The sequence below is a fragment of the Triticum urartu genome, chromosome 1A (assembly GCF_056163025.1).
Source record: "Triticum urartu cultivar PI428250 chromosome 1A, HENAU_Tu73, whole genome shotgun sequence".
Taxonomy (NCBI): Eukaryota; Viridiplantae; Streptophyta; class Magnoliopsida; order Poales; family Poaceae; genus Triticum; species Triticum urartu.
The window spans coordinates 436196290-436214153 of record NC_141873.1 but is presented as its reverse complement, the minus strand read 5'-3'; the positions used below and the strand labels follow the sequence as shown (position 1 = coordinate 436214153).

Here is a 17864-nt window from a genome sequence, read left to right as displayed (position 1 = left end):
TCCCTAATTTTCGACCAATGCAAATGGCCGTGAGCTGAGACCCACACGGGTTTAAAGGGCGAACAAAACATGCTCAGAGATGAGGTGGCGCAGCTCTATCTTAGAACGATCTCCGCCGAGGAAACTCCGGACAAGTATATGCCTCTTCCCCTTTTCTCCACATTCTCCGGGTCATCAATCACCACGTTTCGTTCCACGCCAAGCGTTTGGAATTACCTTGTAGTACAAGCAAAAGGGGCCATTAGTTCTAATATATCATTTTCGTGCACTTTGATACTTTATTTCCAACAAGATTGGATTCTGAGATGTGAACCATTAGTTCTCTATCCTGAAGAATGTGAAATTGGTCTCCAGACTATTATTGTAAAAGTTTAAGTTGGTCTCTCAGCTAGAGTTTCTTCCTTTGGTTCGTTTTTTTTTAACACAGTACATATGTAGATGGTCATATAAACGCACATACACACTCACTCATATAAACACACACGCACATCCTATCTCCTATAAGCATATCTAAGAGACTGAGCTGACACATTATCTTGAGATTGATGAAGTCGCCACAGATGCCCTCAATGGAACGTTTCCTCCCTCTGAACACACATCGTTGAAAGGCCTGGAATAAATTCAGAAAAATGCGAGCACTAGTGTCAAGTCTATGACTTGAATCCTGATGAATTGGGGATACCATTGTCCTCCTAACCACCCAACTATAGGTTGGTTCACTTATCCTTTCCTTCGTTGAGTGCCTTTTCCATGATGATGTCAACAAAATTTTATTCTAAAATAAGAAAAATATTTTTTTACAAACCAACACTAATTTTAAAAATCAGGAGAATAAATAAAAGAAGTACTCCCACCGTCCGGAAATACTTGTTATCAAAATGAATAAAAAGGGATGTATCTAGAACTAAAATACATCTAGATACATCCCCTTTTATTCATCTTGAAACGTTGCAGGTCCTCCCGTGTCTCAGGTGTATCTTTTGTCTTCCCATACACGCCCAAGAAGCCTAGCAGGTTCACACAAAGGTTTTTCGTCACGTGCATCATGTCGATTGAAGAGCGGACCTCTAGGTCTTTTCAGTAGGGTAGGTCCGAAAATATAGATTTCTTCTTTCACATGGGTGCGTGTCCCTCAGCGTTATTCGGAACAGCTAGTCCGTCGGGACCCTTTTCAAAGATTACGTGTAAATCATTGACCACAGCAAGTACGTGATCACCGGTACACATGGCGGGCTTCTTCCGGTGATCTGTCTCGCCTTTGAAATGCTTGCCTTTCTTTCGACATTGATGGTTGGTCGGAAGAAATCGACGATGGCCCAGGTACACATTCTTTCTGCATTTGTCCAGGTATATACTTTTAGTTTCTTCTAAACAGTGCGTGCATGTGTGGTATCCCTTGTTTGTCTGTCCTGAAAGATTACTGAGAGCGGGCCAATCGTTGATGGTTACAAACAGCAACGCGTGCAGGTTAAATTCCTCCTGTTTATGCTCATCTCACGTACGTACACCTTTCCATTCCACAGCTGTAAAAATTCTTCAACTAATGGCCTTAGGAACACATCAATGTCGTTGCCGGGTTGCTTAGGGCCTTGGATGAGAATTGGCATCATAATGAACTTCCGCTTCATGCACATCCAAGGAGGAAGGTTATACATACATAGAGTCACGGGCCAGGTGTTGTGATTGCTGCTCTGCTCCCCGAAAGGATTAATGCCATCTGCGCTTAAACCAAACCATACGTTCCTTGGGTCACTTGCAAACTCATGCCAGTACTTTCTCTCGATTTTTTTCCACTGCGACCCGTCAGCGGGTGCTCTCAACTTCCCGTCTTTCTTACGGTCCTCACTGTGCCATCGCATCAACTTGGCATGTTGTTCGTTTCTGAACAGACGTTTCAACTGTGGTATTATAGGAGCATACCACATCACCTTCGCAGGATCCCTCTTTCTGGGGGCTCGTTGTCAATATCACCAGGATCATCTCGTCTGATCTTATACCGTAATGCACCGCATACCGGGCATGCGTTCAGATCCTTATACGCACCGCGGTAGAGGATGCAGTCATTAGGGCATGCATGTATCTTCTGCACCTCCAATCCTAGAGGGCATACGACCTTCTTTGCTGCGTATGTACTGTCGGGCAATTCGTTATCCTTTGGAAGCTTCTTCTTCAATATTTTCAGTAGCTTCTCAAATTCTTTGTCAGGCACAACATTCTCTGCCTTCCACTGCAGCAACTCCAGTACGGTACCAAGCTTTGTGTTGCCATCTTCGCAATTGGGGTACAACCCTTTTTTGTGATCCTCTAACATGCGATCGAACTTCAACTTCTCCTTTTGACTTTCACATTGCATCCTTGCATTGACAATGACCCGGCGGAGATCATCATCATCGGGCACATCGTCTGGTTCCTCATGATCTTCAGCAGCTTCCCCCGTTGCAGCATCATTGGGCACATCGTCTGGTTCCTCTTGATCTTCAACAGCTTCCCCCGTTGCAGCATCACCGTACTCAGGGGGCACATAGTTGTCATTGTCCTCTTCTTCTTCACCGTCTTCCATCATAACCCCTATTTCTCTGTGCCTCGTCCAAACATTATAGTGTGGCATGAAACCATTGTAAAGCAGGTGGGTGTGAAGGATTTTCCGGTCAGAGTAAGACTTCGTATTCCCACATTTAGGGCATGGACAAAACATAAAATCATTCTGCTTGTTTGCCTCAGCCACTTCGAGAAAATCATGCACGCCTTTAATGTACTCGGAGGTGTGTCTGCCACCGTACATCCATTGTCGGTTCATCTACGTGCATTATATAATTAAGTGTGTCAAAAACCATTACAGAACATCATGAATAGATAATTAAGTGACCAAATTAATAAAAGTTCATCATCACATTAAAACCAAAGTACATACATAGTTCTCATCTAACAACATATAGCTCTCCAGAGCATCTAATTAATTAAACCATACATTGAAACTATGTAAAACATTTCAATGCGAAAACAAATGCGATCATAATCGCAACCAAGGTAACAATTTATCCAACGGCATAATGATACCAAGCCTCGGTATGAATGGCATATTTTCTAATCTTTCTCATCTTCAACCGCATTGCATCCATCTTGATCTTGTGATCATCGACGACATCCGCAACATGCAACTCCAATATCATCTTCTCCTCCTCAATTTTTTTATTTTTTCCTTCAAGTAATTGTTTTCTTCTTCAACTAAATTTAACCTCTCGACAATAGGGTCGGTTGGAATTTCCGGTTCAACTACCTCCTAGATAAATAAAATCTATGTCACGTTGGTCGGCATAATTATCATAAACAATAAATGAACCAAATAGTTATAAAAAGATAATATATACCACATCCGAATCATAGCCAGGACGAGGGCCGACGGGGGCGGATACCAAAACCATCGCACTATATAATAACAAGCAATAATAAAAGTAAGAAAATTAGACAAGTATCTATCTAGCTAAAGTAAGGATTTTTTTTCTTTCAGAAAGAAGATAAGAACAAGAGACTCACCACCGTGGTGCCGGCGACGAGATCGGTGCGGGCGATCCACGGCAGTGAAGACGGGAGTGGGACGTGACGGGCCGCTAAACCTAGACAAATCTCGAGGAAAATGGAGCTTTGAGGTCGAGCTTCGAGAGGAGAAAGCTTAACTAGTGTGGCTCGGGCATTTCATCGAACACCTCATGTGCATAGGAGGTGAGTTAGAGCACCACAAAGCTCTCCCCTCGCCGGCCAGAAAAAACAGAGCAGTGTGGAGTGCTCTGCTCGCCGGCGAGTGGGTATATATAGGCACCTCATTGGTCCCGGTTCGTGGCATGAACCGGTACCAAAGGGAAGCCTGTGGTCCCGGTTCAAGCAACCAACCGGGACCAATGGTGATGGGCCAGAAGCGAGGCACATTGATCCCGGTTCGTCCCACCAACCGAGACCAAAGGGGCATGACGAACCGGGACCAATGCCCCCACGAGGCCCGGCAGGCCCCTGGCATCACGAACCGGGACAGATGGCCCCATGGGTCTCGGTTCTGGACTGAACCGGGACTAATGGGCCACCTCGGCCTGGACTAAAGCCCTGTTTTCTACTAGTGTTGCCTCACCCCTCTTTTACAATGAAACTGCTTTCCAGATACTCCATTTAAAAGTACAAAAGATACCCCTAAAGAGAATATCATCTTGATCCACATGATCCATCTATCACTAAAACCTCTTTCCTTAAGTATTTCCAATATTATTTTATGCTCAATCATATCAAATGCCTTTTTAAAATCTAGCTTTAGTAACATCATTGGCCTTTTGGATTGTTGGCATTGATGTATATATTCAAATGCCCAAGCTAAGCAAATCTTGGATGGATCTGTTCTTCAAAAAACCATATTGGTTTCTATGGACAAGCTTCAGAATGACCTTCTGCAATATGTTTGCCAACAGCTATCAAAACTAACTTCAGTGGGGTAATGAAACAAAAGCCGATGGTTTCAACAACTAAAACATCAAGAATGTCCGGTATTGTAAATTAGGATCTAACATGAGAACTAAAAATGAAAAAAAAAACCTGTCATCATTTGAGTGACATATAATTGCATATTATTTGGGCTCGAAAATACACTTTAAAAATTTAGTAACTAAATTGTTGACTAGCACTTGGAACCGTTTGAAACGACTTTGAAATAGAGTACAACTTGGATCCAAGAGGTCTAGCGAGAGAAGCAAGTAGACACCTCGGATTTTGGCATCATCGGGATTCTCTCACCTCAGTTGGCTGCCCCGGCGGCAGCGGGAGGGTGGGGACCCCAGGAGTGTGTGCGTGTGTGTGTGCGTGCGTGCGCGCGCGTGCGTGTGCGTGTGCGTGTGCGTGTGTGTGTGTTCGGTAATCTGGTGTCTTGGTTAGGTTTTTGGTTGTCTATGGCTTTGACTCTGATGGAGGCGGAAAATAAGTTTTCTTCATATGTCCCATTGAAGTAGCGTTTCTTGGCTACTGATATTGGATTTGGGACGCTGTGGCGTCAAGGTAATGGTATCCCTCTTCATGCTCTTTTGCGATGGTGGTGCTGCGGGCAACCAATGGCGTCAACGATGGAAGGCAGGCCCTTAAGGGGTTGATGTTCCCAACTGTTCTTTGCGGCAGAGACGAGAGTGGCCTCCTTTTCTTCCCTTGGGTGTCTTCCTGATGAGACGTCGCCCTCTATTCGTTTGTGTTCCTTCTCCATCGCAACGACGCTCTCTCCATTGCCATTGTGAAGCTGGCCAAAGCTTTGTTGAGGAGATGGTTCGGTTTTAAAATTTCCGATCTACACAAGGCTGGTTTCTTTCCGGGGCTTTGGTCCAGGCAGACCTTAGCTTGTCGAAGGATACAATGTCCAACCAAACGAGGCGGTTGATGCGGGGTGCGTGGATCAGGCAAAATAAAGAGTTTTCCAAGTTTTTAATATAAATTCATAGCCTAATTGGTAAAATAAGAAAAAACTATACAGCTTAACACTGCCATCTAATTACATTACATATAGGAGCTTTTACTGGACGTGATATGCCGCTAGTGCATCCGTTCGGCCATTCCGACTCTACAAGTTTCCACTTCCACTGTGATCGAAATGGAATCGGAGTCGGAGAGCCACCAAGAGTCCATTACCGTGAGCAACACCATTTGGAAGAATCTTTGCCCCTGCCTGCCACACGACCGCGGCCTATATAAACTAGTGCCACCGGCTCTGTATTTTCCCACATAAACACACACACAGAGCTTCGTCCAGTCCACTCTGACACTCTTGTTCTTGTGGTGGAACCTCCTCCGTCCTCCACTCGCCGATCAAATCCATCTCCACTGCTCGACACTCTATCTGCGGTATCCGGCTATCTGCATTTCGCCATGACTAACTCCGTGCTCGACTCACCACCGCAACTCCCCGCCGCCGGTGCCTGGGGCTGCCTGTACGGTGTGCAAGAACCTTTGAAATGCCAGCGTGTCCCGGTGCTACCGGCCGCTGCCAAGAAGAAGCAGCCGGCGTACGGGGTCAAGAGGAACCTAGAGATGTGCACCGAGGCGCTCGGGTGCGAGACCGGCGGCGTCGACACAGCCGCCGCCGATGTCGACGTGGGCATGGCGAGGAAGAGGCATGCCTGGGAGCAGGAGGAGGAGGAGACGAAAGCGGAGCCGATGGAGCGGAGGGCGCGCGTGCTGCCCCCGCCGCTGACGACGCTGGCGGCCGGCGCGACCCGCATGCGCATGGTCCACGAGCGGCGCGACGGGCGGCTGGAAGTGTACGCGGTGCGGATGGCCGGGATGGAGGCCGAGCGGAGCGGCGGGCGTCTCCGCCTCCGCTTCCTCCCCTGCGCCGCCTGCAAGTGCAATGCCGCCAAGTGCAGCCAACAGGAATCGCAGGAAGCAGAGGAACACGAGGCTGGTCTGCGTCAGCGGCCGGAGGACGCACACGTCGTCGCAAAGTACGCGCGCGGTGGGCGGTGCGTGGAGGCGGAAGGTGGCGCGACGGCGGCAAGGCGCGGCGGGAAATGGGAGCCGGAGCAGGCGGCCGCGTTCTGGGTGGCCATCACCTGAACTGAAACGGATTCGCCGACTAGTAGTAGTACTGATGGATTTCCCGCTGAATTAATGAAGCTTTCAACATCAAATTTGCAGCCTGAAAGATATTGGTCAGAACGACTATTCAGCTGGTCTACATTGCAACAGATATGAATATATGATATGTAGATTATGTTTCCTGGTGTTGTATTAACTCAAAAGTCTACATTGCACGGTATCTGCAGTTCACTTTTTTGTAGCATCGTTTCTGACTTTTCTGTTGTTACTCCCAGAGTACAAAATAGTGTCATGAAATATTGCCCACATACAGAAGACACGAACGTGTACGATGTCAAATGAAATCAGAATGTTTGGGAGTTGAAGTATTTTTTAGCGATTTTACCGCATGATGGGCTTTGTGTTGTTTCCCGTGCTATGTGGGATTAATTGTATGATGAGCTACGGTTGCCTCTGGCAGCATAGGCTCGTATACATGAATAAACAGTAGATATATATGCACCTGATTCTATGTCGTTGGAATTTTGGAGTGATGTTCTTCCCTTTTGAGTAGGAGAACACTTACATGGCGTGAAGGGTTGCGCTGGGCCATTTTTCCTTCCTATAGCTAGGATGTTACTCCCTCTGTCCGGGTTTATTAGGCATCATGTAATTTTGAATCAAACTTTGACCTTAGATTTAACTTGCAAAATGTAAGTTATACACCACAAAAACAATACCATTGTAAACTTCTTTTGAATACAAATCCAAACGGTTCTCGGTAAGTTTTTCTTATTAACTAGTAAATTCCCTTCTTCTATATGAAAAGGCAGAGCTACTGCAGTTTGCTCGAAAAAATCCAATAATATATATATTTTGTGAGATACAACTTACATTTGTTAGTCAAATCTAAGATCAAACTCTAACACAAAATGCGAGGCGGGGGGGGGGGGGGGGGGGGGCGATAAACCTGAGTAACGAGGATGGGTCGATCCGCTAGAATGAGTTCATAAGCATGTGATCTTAGTAATTTTGAACAGAAACTTAATTCTTGAAGCATGTCTTCAACCATGCAGGAGCACGACTTCTTCGGCTATGGTCAGCCCCCATATTAAAATATAACTTGTTAGCAATGACCTCTACATCGATCTTGCATAAAAATAAAGGAGGGTGTGAGCGCCTAAGCCAGAAGAAGAATGAAGAACACTTAAAATAAATAAATAAAATAAACATGCCTACAATGCGTGTGTGTGTGAGAGAAGCCGAGCTTCAAGATTTTTGTCAACCCACTTTCGCCAAAGAATATATTTCCTAACGTTCTTTTTGTTAGTGATATATCTGACCTTGTACTTGTGCAGCCAGCATAATTTGGACGGGCGAGGTAGTTGCATCCGTAATTAATTTGAGGAACATAAGCCCATATGCCCATAAATGACTGATTCCAACTTAAATTTGCATTGTTAGGAGTATCTAGGGTTAGTTTTGTGGTACCAACCTATACATGCTTTACATATCTTAAGTCAAGGCATATTCAGGCAATTGCCTGCCTTTGCCTTTCTAAGTAAAATAATACGCTTATAACTTTTTTGGGGCTGAAAAAATGGCTGGGCAATGTTGTTCCAGCAGAGATGGCATCAGAATGGTCCCCCTATCCGTTCATGTTCAGATAGCTTCCTTTGACATTTGACGTCGTCATATTCGTCTCCCAGTAATTTGACACCTATAGTGCCGAATCACTTTGCTCTAGCATACATTTTTTGGCTTTATTTTGTGAAGAAAATTTAGCAGCTGATGACAGACATGAGGTCATAGATCTCGGAAAGTTAGTTGGGCCAAGGTGATTGGAAATTTACAATAAATTCCATGGTACTAGTATCGTTTGATGTAGAGGCCAAAGACACTCTCTCCTTTCCAGTGGAAAATTACAGACACCAGAGATTTTTTAAGAGAGAATTCATAAACACCAGATATGTTTGCAGATCAGAATTTCTAGCAGAAATGCACGTAGTGTGTTTCTCAAAAAAAAAGTCATTCACCTAGCAGCCCACTGATTTGGAGCTCGAAACCATAGCCCGGATAACAAGTTGGCAACACCAAGCAACATGATTGCCCTCCAATAGTAAATAAGGCGTGTACGCTTTCCAAAATCCAAGTTTGACCATAAATCATACCAATAATAAATATTTTTGTATTCTAAATATTATACCACTGAAAACTTCTTTTCAATACGAATTCAACAGTATATTTTTTATCACATATAATCCACATTTGGTGGTCAAACTGGATTTTGAATTGGATGCGCATCTTGTTCATTGGAATGGAAGGAGTACTCCCTCCGGTCCTTTTTAGTCTACATATAAGTTTTGTCTGAAGTCAAATTATCTTTATTTTGACCAAACTTATAGAGAAATGTATCAACACTTACAAAGTCAAATCAATATTGTTTGGTTCACTACAAAATGTAGTTTCATAGTATATATTTGCTATTGTAGATGTTGATACTTTTTAAGATAAATTTGATCAAATTTTGCAAAGTTTGACTTGATGCTAATTTAATATGCAGAGTAAAAAAGACCGTGGAGTATATTTTTAGCTAGCTAGGAAGCTGTTTTGTCCCCTAAAAACCCAAAGGGAACCGAGCTAGCTACTCACCTACCCCTTCAAAGGTTAACCAGGGCCTAATGATGTCAACTCAACTCGAGCGCCTTTTAAGCCGAGCGAGCTAAACAATGGCCGGAACCTTTCTGTGCGCCTATCAAGCTTTGAATGTGTCCACCTTCTCTTCAAGTGATCGCACATTCTACGCTTTAAACACAAAAGCTTATATGCCGCTGATGGTGTAAGGGAGGGAGTGTCAGGGAGGGACAAGGGGACTAAAGGATCCGAAGACACGCTTTAGCTAAATTTTGCATAAACAAGGACAGACAGATGGGATTAATACTAGGAACTAGGCACCCCGCTAAGTTTCGGTGCCGCGAAAATTCAACTGCTTCTTAATTAATCTGTGCTTCGAATACGAATAAAATTTTCAATCACTTGCTGGTACTACTACCACTACATTGCTCGCCGAATGTCACGACTTTTAAGGGCCTTTTTTCCAGTCCTAGAGAAAGAACAAGTTCAGTGTTTGACATATGTTTCCCACAAGTTGCCCTTTCTTTCCAATCCCGGAGAAAGAATAAGTTTGAGTGCTCACGCATATTGACTGCATCATGTTTATGCTACGCGGGTACCTGCGTATGTATATTGCATTTGCTTTCTTCTTCCTTTGTATTTAAATATAAGACGTTTTTGCAGTTCAAATATTTAGATTCCGAGGGAGTACGAGATTAGTAGAGGCTTCGCACCTTTCCTACAAGGCCCGTTCATAACATTTGCCCGCGTGTTCCCTACGCACAGTAAAACAATACTTGGTATGTACTCCCTCCGTTCCGATTTACTTGTCGTGGTTTTAGTTTAAATTTAAACTAAAACCATGACGAGTAAATCAGAACGGAGGGAGTAGTTATATGCGCAATGACTCAAGAATGTTCTGGAATGTTCTTCTACATGGCGTGCACATTGTCCCCTCACGACTGTTCAGCTATCGGCTCTCAACTCTGTAATAAATTGACTAGTGGTGAGTATTCCATCTCAATGCCGAGCTAGGTTGGAATCGGCAAGCTCTCTCAATTATTAAGAAAAAATTAGGCAATATGACAGCAGCCAGTTTTTCAGCAATTCTGATGCAGCAAACTGAGGCTAGGTACTTCATCTAGACACCAAAGGTAGACATGGAGCATATGAGATTCTTGCCAATGCTCACAGGAACTGTCACCATCAGCTTATACAAAAGTGATAAGAAAAGAAGCGTTTGGTCAATTAGTTAAACAGTTCTGCTCGTGGGGTTATCATGTTTAGAGTAGAGTGTAAATCTAACTCAGTTTTGATACAACTACTCGGCCTAGAAAGAAGATTCATAATGTTCACAGCAAAGCTTAACTTTTCACAGCATATGTTAAATTGTGATCCAAATTCTAGTACCGTATTAGACTAGACGTGGTACATACGGTGTGGGTTGCGTTGGTACCGACGCGTACGAGTACAACTCGTTTACTTGTCCTACAAGGACTCCTATGTGTTGCCCCTCATATATACCCTATGTAGTCGCACCACAGACGGCCTGTCGTCTCGTGCTTGTAATACCTCCTTATAGTGATTGCGCATTTGTGCGTCCGTGATTTTCTCCCGCAAAGGTTTTCATGTAAAAATCCGTGTCTCTTTGTCTCGTTTATTTCTCGTTATTATCTAACAAGTGGTATACAGAGCCAAGTTACAGATACGAGATTGAGACTGGAAGATTAGGGTTGCGTGCGCCGCCGCCCGCGCGTGACCAGGCGATCCGAAGTCGGATCGATTTCGCCGAGACCGATAGGAAGTCGATTCCGTCTGCAAGCCGCCTCCGCGATCCTTAAAAATTGCAGGTTCCCCCGATCCGTGTGATTGTTTTTTTTTGCTCCGCTCGCGTACCTGGCGCTCTCTGTTGCATCAAGTCCCGAGGATTCGGCGGCAAGCGATCTAACCAGCCATCGGTTCCTAGTGTGGAGACCCAAGCCACGTTCATCTACCAAGCCGTGTGGAGTACTAGTTTGAGTACTGTTCACGTGAAGCCACCAAGTCCAGATTCGTTTTCTTTAATCCTCTCTGATCAAGAGCTAGTACTAGATACCCCGCTACTGGTACTATTTGTCACGTGAAGCTACAGTCTGGATTTTCAATTGCTACATCCACTGCCAGGTGCTATTTATCCTACTATCCATTTGATCTGCATTAATTAAATTATGTAAAGAATTTTCTACCGGCTTGTACTACTTTGTGTATACAGTTTTATCGACTCATGGCACCCATGAAGTACGATCTTCCGCTGCTGGACCGTGACACAAGGTTTACCCTATGGCAAGTCAAGATGCGGGCGTTGTTGACACAGTCCGACTATGATGAAGCACTGGATAGTTTGGGAAGCAAAGGATTCAGGACTGGACTGATGAGGAAAAAAGAATTGATTGTAAGGCTTTGTCACAAATTCAACTCCATTTGCATAATAATATTTTGCAGGAAGTTTTGAACGAGAAAACTGCCGCCGCTCTATGGTTAAAGCTGGAAGGGATTTGCATGACTAAAGATCTCACCAGCAAGATGCATCTGAAGCAAAAAATTATTCCTGCACAGGTTACCTGAGGGAGGTAATGTTTTGAATCATATTTCAGAATTTAAGGAGATTATATTCGATCTAGCTACAAACAAGGTGAAAATTCTGCTAACGTTGCTCGTGATGATAGTTCCGATGATGCTCTTGTCGTTATTGCTGGATGTGCCGAGACCAATGATGAGTGGGTACTTGATACTGCATGTACTTTTCATATGTGCCCGCATAGAGATTGGTTTAATACTTTTGATTCCACTACTTCTGTTGGTTCCGTTTTGGGTTTTGATAATTCACCATGCAAGATTGAAGGCATAGGTTCTATTCGAATCAAGATGTTTGATGGCATAATCAGAACTTTGACAGATGTTCGGTATATTCCGAAGATGAAGAGAAATCTTATTTCTATGAGTGCCCTTGATGCAAAGGGATACAAGTATTCAGGTGGAGATAGTGTTTTGAAAGTCACCGAAGGTTCCCTTGTTGTGATGAAAGGTGACTTAAGTTTGACCAATGGTCTTTATTACCTTCAAGGTTCTATAGTTTCAGGTAACGCTACTCCAGTTGTTTCAAAGGATTCTGATTGTGATGCTGCTAATCTTTGGCATATGCGTCTTGGACATATGAGTGAACTTGGTTTAGCAGAGTTAAATAAGAGAGGTCTTCTTGATGGATATGAACCTGGTAAATTGAAATTTTGTGAGCATTGTATCTTCGGCAAACACAAGAGGGTGAAGTTCAACACTTCGGTTCATACAACTGAAGGTATTCTTGATTATGTTCATTCTGATTTATGGGGACCATCTCGCAGAAAGTCACTAAGTGGTGCTAGTTACATGTTGACTATTATTGATGATTATTCGAGAAAAGTTTGGCCTTATTTCTTGAAGCATAAATATGAAGCATTCTCAGCTTTTAAGGAGTGGAAGATTATGATTGAGAGACAAACTGAAAAGAAGGTAAAAATACTTCGCACTGATAATGGTATGGAATTCTGTTCTAAGCAATTTAAGAATTATTGCAAGTCTGAAGGCATTGTCAGACACTACACCGTTCCTTATACCCCTCAACAAAACGGTGTTGCTGAGCGTATGAATATGACCATTATTTTCAGAGCCCGTTGCATGTTGTTCAATGCAGGTTTGCATAGGCGTTTTTGGGCTGAGGCCGCTTCCACTGCTTGTTATCTCATTAATCGTTCACCATCTATTGCTCTTAATAAGAAAACTCCAATTGAGGTATGGTCTGGTTCACCTGCTGATTATTCACAGTTGAGAGTTTTTGGTTGCACTGCTTATGCTCATGTTGATAATGGAAAATTGGAGCCTAGGGCTGTTAAGTGCATCTTTCTTGGTTATAAGTCTGGTGTTAAAGGTTTTAAATTATGGAATCCTGAAACCCAGAAGGTTGTTATTAGCAGAAATGTTATCTTTAATGAATCTGCTATGTTACATGATGTTTCATCTACTAATGTTCCTATTGAGAGTGAACAACAGACTCCTATTCAGCAGCCTACTGTTCAGGTGGAGTATGTTATTGATTCAGGTGATATATCTCGTAATGAAATTGTTGATGCACATGATGAACCCGTCGTTAATGATGATCATGTCACTCCCACTCCAAATCAGCCTATTGTTTCACCCAGTTGGAATCTTGCACGTGACAGAGTTAGACGGGGTAGTAATCGTTGGGTTCCGTAGTAATTTCAAAAAATTTCCTACGCACACGCAAGATCATGTGATGCATAGCAACGAGGGGGAGAGTGTTGTCTACGTACCCAACGCAGACCGACTGCGGAAGCGCTGACACGACGTAGAGGAAGTAGTCGTACGTCTTCACGATCCAACCGATCAAGCACCGAAACTACGGCACCTCCGAGTTCGAGCACACGTTCAGCTCGATGACGATCCCCGGACTCCGATCCAGCAAAGTGTCGGGGAAGAGTTTCGTCAGCACGACGGCGTGGTGACGATCTTGATGTACTACAGCAGCAGGGCTTCGCCTAAACTCCGCTACAGTATTATCGAGGTATATGGTGGCAGGGGGCACCGCACACGGCTAAGGAATAGATCTCAAGGATCAACTTGTGTGTCTTTGGGGTGCCTCTACCTCAGTATATAAAGGAGCCAAGGGGGGAGGGGGCGCCGGCCAGGAGGAGAGGGCGCAGGAGGAGTCCTACTCCTTCCGGGAGTAGGACTCCCCCCCCCCCAATCCTATTCCAACTAGGATTCCCCAAAGGGGGAAAGAGGGAGAAGGGTGGCCGGCCACCTCTCCTAGTCCTAATAGGACTAGGGGCAGGGGGGAGGCGCGCAGCCCTTGTGGGCAGCCCTTTCACCTTTCCACTAAGGCCCATGAAGGCCCATATGGCTCCCGGGGGGTTCCGGTAACCTCCCGGTAACCCGGTAAAATCCCGATTTCACCCGGAACACTTCCGATATCCAAATATAGGCTTCCAATATATCAATCTTTACGTCTCGATCATTTCGAGACTCCTCGTCATGTCCGTGATCACATCCGGGACTCCGAACAACCTTCGGTACATCAAAATGCATAAACTCATAATGAAACTGTCATCGTAACCTTAAGCGTGCGGACCCTACGGGTTCAAGAACAATGTAGACATGACCGAGACACGTCTCCGGTCAATAACCAATAGCGGGACCTGGATGCCCATATTGGCTCCTACATATTCTACGAAGATCTTTATCGGTCAGACCGCATAACAACATACGTTGTTCCCTTTGTCATCGGTATGTTACTTGCCCGAGATTCGATCGTCAGTATCCAATACCTAGTTCAATCTCGTTACCGGCAAGTCTCTTTACTCGTTCCGTAATACATCATCTCACAACTAACATATTAGTTGTAATGCTTGCAAGGCTTATGTGATGTGTATTACCGAGAGGGCCCAGAGATACCTCTCCGACAATCGGAGTGACAAATCCTAATCTCGAAATACGCCAACCCAACATCTACCTTTGGAGACACCTGTAATGCTCCTATATAATCACCGAGTTACGTTGTGATGTTTGGTAGCACCCAAAGTGTTCCTCCGGCAAACGGGAGTTGCATAATCTCATAGTCATAGGAACATGTATAAGTCATGGAGAAAGCAATAGCAACATACTAAACGATCGGGTGCTAAGCTAATGGGATGGGTCATGTCAATCAGATCATTCAACTAATGATGTGACCTCGTTAATCAAATAACAACTCATTGTTCATGGTTAGGAAACATAACCATCTTTGATTAACGAGCTAGTCAAGTAGAGGCATACTAGTGACACTTTGTTTGTCTATGTATTCACACATGTATTATGTTTCAGGTTAATACAATTCTAGCATGAATAATAAACATTTATCATGATTATAAGGAAATAAATAATAACTTTATTATTGCCTCTAGGGCATATTTCCTTCAGTCTCCCACTTGCACTAGAGTCAATAATCTAGATTACACTGTAATGATTCTAACACCCATGGAGCTTTGGTGCTGATCATGTTTTGCTCGTGGAAGAGGCTTAGTCAACGGGTCTGCAACATTCAGATCCGTATGTATCTTGCAAATCTCTATGTCTCCCACCTGGACTAGATCCCGGATGGAGTTGAAGCGTCTCTTGATGTGTTTGGTCCTTTTGTGAAATCTGGATTCCTTTGCCAAGGCAATTGCACCAGTATTGTCACAAAAGATTTTCATTGGACCCGATGCATTAGGTATGACACCTAGATCGGATATGAACTCCTTCATCCAGACTCCTTCATTTGCTGCTTCCGAAGCAGCTATGTACTCCGCTTCACATGTAGATCCCGCTACGACGCTTTGATTAGAACTGCACCAACTGACAGCTCCACCGTTTAATGTAAACACGTATCCGGTTTGCGATTTAGAATCATCCGGATCAGTGTCAAAGCTTGCATCAACGTAACCTTTTACGGTGAGCTCTTTGTCACCTCCATATACAAGAAACATATCCTTAGTCCTTTTCAGGTATTTCAGGATGTTCTTGACCGCTGTCCAGTGATCCACTCCTGGATTACTTTGGTACCTCCCTGCTAAACTTATAGCAAGGCACACATCAGGTCTGGTACACAGCATTGCATACATGATAGATCCTATGGCTGATGCATAGGGAACATCTTTCATATTCTCTCTACCTTCTGCAGTGGTCGGGCATTGAGTCTTATTCAACTTCACACCTTGTAACACAGGCAAGAATCCTTTCTTTGCTTGATCCATTTTAAACTTCTTCAAAATTTTGTCAAGGTATGTGCTTTGTGAAAGTCCAATTAAGCGTCTTGATCTATCTCTATAGATCTTAATGCCTAATATGTAAGCAGCTTCACCGAGGTCTTTCATTGAAAAACTTTTATTCAAGTATCCCTTTATGCTATCCAGAAATTCTATATCATTTCTAATCAGCAATATGTCATCCACATATAATATCAGAAATGCTACTGAGCTCCCACTCACTTTCTTGTAAATACAGGCTTCTCCGAAAGTCTGTATAAAACCAAATGCTTTGATCACACTATCAAAACGTTAATTCCAACTCCGAGAGGCTTGCACCAGTCCATAAATGGATCGCTGGAGCTTGCACACTTTGTTAGCTCCCTTTGGATCGACAAAACCTTCCGTTTGCATCATATACAACTCTTCTTCCAAAATCCATTCAGGAATGCAGTTTTGACATCCATCTGCCAAATTTCATAATCATAAAATGCAGCAATCGCTAACATGATTCGGACGGACTTAAGCATCGCTACGGGTGAGAAGGTCTCATCGTAGTCAATTCCTTGAACTTGCCGAAAACCTTTTGCGGCAAGTCGAGCTTTGTAGACAGTAACATTACCATCAGCGTCAGTCTTCTTCTTAAAGATCCATTTATTCTCAATTGCTTGCCGATCATCGGGCAAGTCAACCAAAGTCCATACTTTGTTCTCATACATGGATCCCATCTCAGATTTCATGGCTTCAAGCCACTTTTCGGAATCTGGGCTCACCATCGCTTCTTCATAGTTCGTAGGTTCATCATGATCTAGTAGCATGACTTCCAGAACAGGATTACCGCACCACTCTGGTGCGGATCTTACTCTGGTTGATCTACGAGGTTCAGTAGTATCTTGATCTGAAGTTTCATGATCATTATCATTGGCTTCCTCACTAACTGGTGTAGGTGTCACTGAAACAGTTTTCTGTGATGAACTACTTTCCAGTAAGGGAGCAGGTACAGTTACCTCGTCAAGTTCTACTTTCCTCCCACTCACTTCTTTCGAGAGAAACTCCTTCTCTAGAAAGGATCCATTCTTGGCAACGAATGGTTTGCCTTCGGATCTGTGATAGAAGGTGTACCCAACAGTTTCCTTTGGGTATCCTATGAAGACACATTTCTCCGATTTGGGTTCGAGCTTATCAGGTTGAAGCTTTTTCACATAAGCATCGCAGCCCCAAACTTTAAGAAACGACAACTTTGGTTTCTTGCCAAACCACAGTTCATAAGGCATCGTCTCAACGGATTTTGATGGTGCCCTATTTAACGTGAATGCGGCCGTCTCTAGAGCATAACCCCAAAACGATAGCGGTAAATCAGTAAGAGACATCATAGATCGCACCATATCCAGTAAAGTACGATTACGATGTTCGGACACACCATTATGCTGTGGTATTCCGGGTGGCGTGAGTTGCGAAACTATCCCACAGTTTTTTAAATGTACACCAAACTCGTAACTCAAATATTCTCCTCCACGATCAGATCGTAAAAACTTTATTTTCTTGTTACGATGATTTTCAACTTCACTCTGAAATTCTTTGAACTTTTCAAATGTTTCAGATTTATGTTTCATTAAGTAGATATACCCATATCTGCTTAAATCATCTGTGAAGGTGAGAAAATAACGATATCCGCCACGAGCCTCAATATTCATCGGACCACATACATCGGTATGTATGATTTCCAACAAATCTGTTGCTCTCTCCATAGTACCGGAGAACGGTGTTTTAGTCATCTTACCCATGAGGCACGGTTCGCAAGTACCAAGTGATTCATAATCAAGTGGTTCCAAAAGTCCATCAGTATGGAGTTTCTTCATGCGCTTTATACCGATATGACCTAAACGACAGTGCCACAAATAAGTTGCACTTTCATTATCA

The 17864-nt window shown here is 43.7% G+C and overlaps 1 protein-coding gene across 1 annotated transcript; it reads left to right on the top strand.

Moving 5' to 3' along the window:
- Positions 1-5742: 5742 nt before the first annotated feature.
- LOC147991584 (uncharacterized) lies at positions 5743-6933 on the top strand. Its single transcript, XM_087538818.1, has one exon. The coding sequence runs from the start codon at positions 5887-5889 to the stop codon at positions 6571-6573; it is 687 nt and encodes a 228-aa protein (XP_087394944.1). The 5' UTR covers positions 5743-5886; the 3' UTR covers positions 6574-6933.
- The last annotated feature ends 10931 nt before the right edge of the window (positions 6934-17864 follow it).